Consider the following 8,572-nt stretch of genomic DNA (forward strand, 5'->3'; position numbering starts at 1 on the left):
ATTTAATGCCAATGACATTATCATCTCTTAAGAGCACTGAAATGGTATAAAATCAGTATGCATGCAAATGCAGTAAAAATGAATTAAGTGTTTTCACAATTCCAATTTATTATATGAAGGAAGTTAAAGTCATTAGGTTGTAAGAATTCAATCCATGTATTATATGCCAAACCAACAGAACTGAGGAACAGTGTACATGATCATCAAGATGAAAAACTAAGGGCAGAGTCATAAACGCATTGTCATAATTGGTTTCAGCTGTCAACTCACGAAAACCTAGTCACCTGGGAACCTCACCTGGAGAATTTCCCAGCTCAGACCAGCCTGTGGCCATGAGGACATTTTCTTAATTGCTAATTGGTGTAGGAGGGCCCAGCCCACTGTGGGCAGTGCCATCCACAGGCAGGTGGCCCTGGGCTAAGAAAGGGAGCAGCTGCTGTGTGTGGTGGCGCACAGGTTTTTTGGTTTTGTCTTTGTCTTTTTGCCCCCACCACTGGTGGCGCATGCCTTTAATCCATGCACTTGGGAGGCAGCAGCAGCCTCCCTGCACACCTCAAAGCACCTTCCAAGAAACTTACTCATGCTCCCACACCACAAGGAAAAGACAGAGAGGCAAGACAACAGGCCCTTTATTCAACAGCGGCCTGGAGTTGAGGTCTCCAACCTTAGGGCAGCCACTTCCCCTGACTCTGCTTCTTTCCCACACTTTGGACCTTTGCAGGCTACAGCTTGATGTAAGAAAGGGCATCCTGCTATATATGCTTATACACGACCTTGGAGGGCACAGTTTGGAGGTGGAGTCTCACAGGACATTTGTAAAAGTAGGACAGTAGTGTCTCACTGTAGCCCACAAGGAAGTAGAATTTGTATGGCGGCAGCTGCCTCAAGATCAGGGCACAGATGTCCAACTGATTTGCCCGGCGCTTCAGGACAATCTGGTCAGCCAAGCAGCCTGGAAAGGTGCCCATCATGAACTTACGAAGGAAAACATCCTCTAGGGTTCGCTCTGCCGCATGGTCCTCTCCATCCAGGTTACCTAAAGAGAAGATACCACAGAGTCAGCCCTGTTGCCAACCAGGCTTCATAGACTCCAGACCTTATGTCCAAGAGGATTAGGCACTCAACCACACCCCTTGCCCCTAGCCTCTTCCCTTTCTTCTAATAAATAACATTTAAAAATCCAGAAGTTCAAAGATGGTGAGGTGGCTCAGCAAGTAAACATGCTAGCCATACATACCTAATGACCTGAGTCCGATACCCAAAACCCTCTTTAAAAAGCCAGTTATACTTTCAGTGTCGTAGTTTTTTGAGTTCCCATGCTCTCTTGTAAGTAACCCTCATCCACATACTTTTAAGTAAATCCATTAATTTGATTCACACACAGAGAAAAAGCCAGATGCTGTGGCTCACATCTGTAATCCCAGCACTCTTACAGCAAGATGGGAGGTGGAAAGAGAATAGGACCAGAAGCAAATAGAAACAAGAGAGCCTTGCCTAAACAAGGTGGAAGGAGGGAACTGACTCCTGAAAGTTGTCCTTTGACCTCCACAGTTGCATGCATGCATGCATTTGCATGCGCACGCGCGCGCGTGCGCGCGCACACACACACACACACACACACACACACAATTTATACAAACAAAATCCAGGGGCTGGAGAGATGGCTCAGCGGCTAAGAGCACCGACTGCTCTTGCAGAGGACCCTGGTTCGAGTCCCAGCACTCACCTGGTGGCTACGAACCGTCCTTAACTCCAGTTCCAGGGGAATCTGAAGCCCTCTTCTGATCTCCGAGGCATTGCACGACACAGGTGCACTCACATACATGCAGGAAATACACTCATACACACATATATATATATATATAAAATAAACAAAATACAAAGTGCAACATCTTCTCAAACCAATCCTTTGAAGCACTATCATTCTCCTTACTTAGAAAAGACTGAGACCCGAGGGAAGGCACAAACTCTGGTGACAACCTCCATCCATACTGCACCCCCTTCCCATCTTCCTCAGCTGCATGAGTAACCCCATGGGTCAAAGAGATGAGGCCACCACCTACTTCTGAAATTAGGAACAGTCACTTCCAATGTCCCAGGCTTCGATCAGTGGGTACCTGCCATTTTACAGTATGTTGTCAAGAGATTCCACAGCAACACCCAGACCTCAGAATAAGAACATGAAGTGATGGATTCAGGGACCAAAAATTGTATCTTACTTTTGGGCAGTGAATTGAAGAATCTGTATTTTAAGTAAGTTTCACAGGTGCATTCTAACATTCAAGGTGAGAACTCACATTTTGGACAAAATACAGGTTCTCTTTAGTTCAGTTGTCTTCTATGTCATTGTAAACACTAAGCTAATGAATTCTGAACCACTGCTCCTACAGGGGAATGCAAGGTAAGATTTGTGCAAGTCTCTAGTCACAGTGTTTTTAATCAACAGATGAAAACATAATCTACTTTTACATGCCCTTCTGATTAAAGACACTCTGTTAAATATATACAGCCAACTCATTAATACTGAGCTCTCGGAACTCAAGCCTGAGTAAAGCTCATCGAACAAATGTTCTCTCCATAAGGCACCTCAGTCTTGAGCTCAGGAACACTAGATGGGACTTCAGGGCCATTTAAACAGCCAAATCCCCAACAAAGTCATGATCATTTCTTAGGTTTAGCTATAGGCCATGAAAAGAGTACTTTTTACAGTATAAGAGTGTGTTCTACCTCAGCTGGGAACCCACATGTGAGCTTTGCTCTGCCCCATCCCTCAAAGTATCAGAGTATTGACTTTGAGGTTACAAATAAATTTTAATCAGTGTAAGAATATGCAAGGCTGTTGGGAGGGGTGGTGCATATCTTTAAATGCCAGCACTTGGGAGGGCAGAGGCAGGTGGATCACTGTGAGTTCTGGGCCAGCCCGGTCACAATGAGTTCTAGGCTAGCCAGGGCTATAAAATCAAACCTTGTCTCAACATATAGAATTCCTGGGCCTCCTACCTTTGCTCCCCAAGGGCTGGGGTTATGAGTGTCTGCCACCACCAGAGTAAAAAGTGTGCGGCCTGGGTGTGACAGTGCACATCTTTAATCCCAGCACTTGGGAGGTAGAGGCAGGCTGATCTCTGTGAGATTGAGGCCAGCCTAGTCTCCATAGTAAGTTCTAGGCCAGCTTGGCTGCAGGGAGACCCTGTCTCAAAAAGACCAAAAAAAAAAAAAAAGGCAAGATCTGGGGGTTCAAATGCCAGAATCACAAATAAAGTAAGGCTGTGATATAGACATACCTATAAACCTATCACTGGGAAAGATGAGGCAGAAGTATGTGAGTTCTAGGCCAGCCTGAGGTACATTGCCAGACCCTGTCTTATTAAAAAAAAAAAAAAGAGGGGGGAGTGGGGGGAAGGCAAGGCAGTTCAGCAAGTAAGGGCACTTGCTACCAAGCCTAACAACTTGAGTTTGATTCCTGGGACCCACAAGGTAGGAGAGAACTGACTCAAGACAAGTTGTCCTCTGACCTCCAAATGTGTGTTGTGGCACATGCACACATGCACGCCTACACACACATCACGCACACAGAGAGAAATAAATGTAAATAAAATGGGGGGGGGATTTAAAAATCTGCAAATATGGGTTTGGGAATAATGAAGGTTAACTGCAGTACACACCTGCAGAGAAAACTGTGTGCTCTGGTGAACTTTGCATTATTTAGAGCACAGTCTTCCAGGTCCATAATTCTATGGAGACTTCACTCCTGTTGCCCCTGAGCTATTTTACATCTCTGCAAATTACAGCTGACTTGTAGCAATGAAAAATCTTGTTTGCAGGCATGCAAAGAATTTGTGTTCTGTGAGGGCTCACGAGCCCCTAACTCTCATACAATAAGCCATTTCAAATTCCTTTCAACATCCTATCTATGTGTCCTGAGGGTGTTCGGTTGTGTGCGTAGGTGTGCTCCCCGAGTGGAGGCCGGAGGTCAATATCCAGTGTGTTCCCCTATTGCACTCCACTTCACTCTGAGAAAGACAGCTGTTCTTTAGGCTAGACTGGCTGACCAGTGAGCCCCAAGGATGGCCTGTCTCTTCTCCTCTCCTCTCGACCCGGGTGCTGAGATGCGAACTCGGATCTCCGTGCTTGAGCAGCACGCACTTTACCCACTCAGCCATCTCCCCAAATTTCTGATCCTGGCCTTAATGACCACTTTGAAATGTCATGTCACCCACGACATGCTTCACGTGTCCGGTGCTTGCACGACAGTCAGACTGACCGGTCGCACACCGGGTCTACGGTAGGCAGCCGCAGTCGCCTCACCAGTGTGCAACGACAGCCAGCCCTTCCGGTGGGCGATATGGTGCGGGCCGAGCGCCTCCTCGTAGTTCACCGGCTTGTCCCCTTTGCTCACGCGCACTCGTGCCGCCCGGTTCTAGGAGTAGAGCGGAGGTCACTCGGAGGTCACTCGGCGGTCATTGGGCAACCGCGCCCCACCGGGTCCCCCGCACCCTGGACCGCCCGGCCGCGCTCACCTTGGCACAGACAGCTGAGGCGTGCAGAGCGCGCCAGGCGCATGGCGGCTTCTGGCTGCAAACCCGCAGCACCTGCGGAGAGAGGGGCGTGAGCAGATCCCGGGCAGCACCCCAGCGCGCCAGCCCCGCAGCCACTCACCTGCGGCCCCAGCCGGCGGAGGCATGCGGACGCTGCCATCTTGAGCCAGTTGAGCGCGGGACGTGCCACTGCGCAGCCGCAGGAAAGAAGCCGAGCCAGAGCAAACCGGACCTGGGCGGGGCTTTGTCGGGACCCGGCTTGAAGGAAGGGGGCGTGGGGAGCCGGGAGCTAGACGATTCTCCGGTGTTACCTGCCAGGCCTAGGACATTCCTGGCGTTAGACTTCAAACGCGGAAATCTGATGACACCAAACTGGAGGTTTCGCCCTCAAAGAGCGGGCGGGAGGAGACGCGATGGCGTTCCGTAGAGAATGGCAAGAAAGAACGAGCCGGTCCTCCGACGTCTCAGGGCATGGACTCTCACCAGAGCCAGCGGTTTTGTTTTTGTTTTGAATTTCTGAACAGCCCACGCTGCCCCGAACTTCTAATACTACAGCATCAGACTCCTTTGTGGTGGGATTACAGTCGTTTGACACCATGCTAAGCAGATCCCAGAAATTAGGTTGCTGGGCTGGCTAAGGGGAAGGAGAGGCAGGGTACTGGGTATGTAGCTCAATGGGACTGCCGGCCAAGTAAGTAAAGAAATTTTTAAGTAGCTAGGAAATGGTGGGGGCTATCGCAGGGCCTGTTAGTACTGAAGCTAGAGCGGTGCCAGTGTAATCGCTATCTAGTAATTATTAAAGTCAGAGGGAAAATAACGCGTGTATAGTTTCTTTTTAGAACTCACCATCCTAAAGAAAACAGGTGGGCTCTGGAGGCAGGCTTTTGTTACAACAATCTTCATGTTAGCTACTAAGGGAGGTAGGAACCTTGAGAAGCAAACCCTTATATTAAATCTTATCTTCTTAAATTATGACTTTAAAATGAGCATGATCAGAACTGTACTCCTTAACTGATCATACTTAGGATTAACCCAACTCGTATATAAATATGTACAAGATAAAGTCCCCATTCTTTTCGTGTTCAAGAAGGGCATTGTTTTGGAAATAACTCCCATGTTCCTTGCCTGTTGCAAGCAAAAGTGTTTGACTTGTTTTCAAGACAGCATTTCAAGTAGACCATATTGGTCTGGAACTCAGCATGTGGCAAAGATTAACCTTGAACTCCTGATCCTCCTGCCTCTAACCCCCAATTGCTGAGATTACAGGTATATGCCACACTATCTGCCCACAGGTAGTAAATCTTTCTCTACTCTTACTTTCTCTACTCTTGGCTTTGCACTCACCAAAATACAGACCTGTTACATTTGTACAGTTGAGCCTCAGTTTCATTATTTACCCACATGGCTAGTGAGATAGCTCAATGGTTAAAGGCACTTACTGCATAAGCTTGATGGCCTGAATTTTATCCCCAGAGTCCATGTGGAAGAACAGAACCTACTTCGCAGCAAAGTTGTACTCTGGTCTCCACATGTGCACACACACACACACACAATTCTTAGAGCCATTAGGATCATGAAGGTATTTAAATAGCCAGGAATAGTACCTTATTCCTATAATCCCAGCACTTGGAAGGCTGAGAAGGAGGGATTGCTTTGAGCGTGAGGCCAGCCAGAGCTATAGAGACCCTGTCCCCAAACCAAACAGAATATTTAATGGCAACTGCTATTAGTTGTGTTAGACTGAATCACCTGAAGCTGTGGGCATTTGGCTGTTTGGGATCTCATCAGTCAGCTAATGGTATTTGCACCCCAGTGTTTCCTGAGGGAGGCAGATTACACTTATGGGGAGGGAAATGGAAACAAAGGTGGATAGTTAGTTGCCTACAATAACTGTGGGGCAGATGCATAGTGACCTGTCTCTTGGCTTCAGTTCAGTCCAGGGTCAAAATTCCTGTGGTCATTGAATCTGGGTTGTCAAAAATTCTTAAAAAAAGACGAAGGTCTTTCATCTAGCCCTCACTAGGGGTGTTTTAGTCTTGTTTAGACTATGGCTTACAACTGTTCCAAATATTAGATAAAGGGATTTGTGGGAATGTGATGTTTTCCAAAATACATAATGCCTTGCAACTATAAACACTCCTAATTTTTCCTCAGGAATCCCTTTAAACTGAGGGGTTTTTTTAAATTTTATGTTTTTTTTAAAGTTTTGCCTACATGTATGTAAGTGCACCATGTGTGCATACAATGCCCATGGAGGCTAAAAGGTGGTGTCGTATCTCCCTGGAACTGGAGCTACAGATGATTGTTAGCCACCATATGAGTGCTGGGAACCGACCCCAGGTCCTCTTCAAGAGCAGCCAGTGCTCTTAATTGTCTCATAAAGTGTGATAATTTTTTTTTTTGTCTTTTTGAAGAAGGGTCTCCCTGTAGCCCCAGCTGTCCTGGAACTCACTATGTAGACCAGGCTGGCCTTGAACTCATAGAGATCCGCCTGCCTCTGCCTCCCAAGTGCTGGGACTACAGGCATGCACCAAGCGCAGGTCAAGTGTGATTAAATTTTTTAAATTTTTATTACTTTATGTGGATGAGTGTATTGCCTGCTTGTATGTGAGTGCACCCCTGTCATACAATGCCGCGGAAGTCAGAAGAAGGCTTTGTATAACCCTGGAACTGGAGTTAAGGATGGTTCATAGCCACCATGGGGGTGCTGGGAATCGAACCTGGGTCCTCAGCAAGAGTAGTCAGTGTTCTTAAGTGCTGAGCTATCTCTCCAGCCCCAAAGTGTGATCATTTTATAGTTTGATAGATTCTATGAATTTGCTCCAACATGGAGAGGATGTGGTATTGGGCATCTGAACTATCCACATGGACAATGACAACTTCCCCAAGTTCAGGTTCCCTCATCTGTAAAACCGGGACAGCAATGGTTATTGTGGGGCTGGGGGTGTAGCTCTGTGGTAGAGCACGAGTAAGGTCTTGGCCACTTAAATGAAATGGAAAAATACATCGTATTCAAACAGTGAGCAGTTAAGGGTTTGTTTTAGGCTTTGGTTGGTTTTTTTGTTTTTTTTGAAGACAGGGTCTCCCTGTAACCCCAGCTAGTCTGGAAATTTTTATGTGTGTGGTATGTATGTATTCATGTTCATGTGGAAACACACATGTGTAGGTTCACTTGCACATGGTATGCAGAGACAAATGGTTGATGGTGTCTTCTTCGAGCACCCTTTATTGACTGAGGTAGGGTCTCTCAGCAAACCTGGAGCTCTCCAGTTCAGTTAGTCTAGCTAGCCACTTTCTTGACCACTGAAATTATAGGCTTTTATATAGTCCTGGGGATCCAAATTCTGGTCCTCATGTTTGCATGGCAAGCACTTTATCCATTGAGCCATTTCCTCAGTCCAACCAATGGAAAAATGTTAAGATTTATTTTATGTATGTGTATGTGTGCCACATGTGTGAAGGTACATGCAGAGGCTAGACGAGGCTGTCACAACCCCTGGAGCTGGAGTTACAGGCATTTGGGAGCTGCCTGATGTGGATGCTGGCAACCAAACTCAGGTCTTCTGGAAAAGCAGTATGTGCTCTTAACCACTGAACCACCTCTCTAGTTCTAAATGGAAACTTAAGGGAGACATTCTTTTTCCTATAGCTTGGGCTTGTGTTTTGATGCCTTCTATTTCTATAATTCATCATGCTAAGAAGGCAGTATCTTCAGGCTTTACAGATGAGAAGATGGAAGGCTTCAAACTCACAACTAGTAACTGGATGCAAGCCTTGTTCCAGTTCATGTGCTCTCCTATTATATCTGGGATTCCTATACCAGATGGTGGGGTGAGAGTTCAGAACCATGTTATGATGAGGGTTTGGGGGCTAGGTCTCTGTGGCTAGGTGAGGAACTGCTGGGTGTGGAGCAGCTATGCAAAGAAGTGAGTGGCCCACACATGAACAACCACCTATGCAGAGCTGGGGATAGCACTGCTTTCTCTGAGTCCTTGTTCTCCACATCATAACCTGTAGCAGGAAATTGCTTCATGTTC

General features: G+C 46.8%; 1 protein-coding gene across 1 annotated transcript; it reads right to left on the bottom strand.

Moving 5' to 3' along the window:
- Nucleotides 1–488: 488 nt before the first annotated feature.
- Mrps24 (mitochondrial ribosomal protein S24) lies at nucleotides 489–4,791 on the bottom strand. The gene is made up of 4 exons (XM_008834042.3): nucleotides 4,657–4,791; nucleotides 4,518–4,589; nucleotides 4,306–4,417; nucleotides 489–1,036 (listed from the first exon to the last, which is right to left on the bottom strand). Exons 1-4 carry the CDS (start codon nucleotides 4,693–4,695, stop codon nucleotides 753–755), a joined length of 507 nt encoding a protein of 168 aa, XP_008832264.1. The 5' UTR covers nucleotides 4,696–4,791; the 3' UTR covers nucleotides 489–752.
- Nucleotides 4,792–8,572: the final 3,781 nt, after the last annotated feature.

This window comes from Nannospalax galili, unplaced genomic scaffold, assembly GCF_000622305.1.
Source record: "Nannospalax galili isolate Female #2095 unplaced genomic scaffold, S.galili_v1.0 scaffold996, whole genome shotgun sequence".
Lineage (NCBI taxonomy): Eukaryota > Metazoa > Chordata > Mammalia > Rodentia > Spalacidae > Nannospalax > Nannospalax galili.

Coding starts and splice junctions, on each gene's coding strand:
- Mrps24 (XM_008834042.3), bottom strand. CDS start 4,695: ATGGCAGCGTCCGCATGCCTCCGCCGGCTGGGGCCGCAG. Junction 4,418..4,517: donor CCTCAGCTGTCTGTGCCAAG/GTGAGCGCGGCC, acceptor CTCTACTCCTAG/AACCGGGCGGCACGAGTGCG. Junction 1,037..4,305: donor CTGGCTGTCGTTGCACACTG/GTGAGGCGACTG, acceptor TCTTCTCTTTAG/GTAACCTGGATGGAGAGGAC.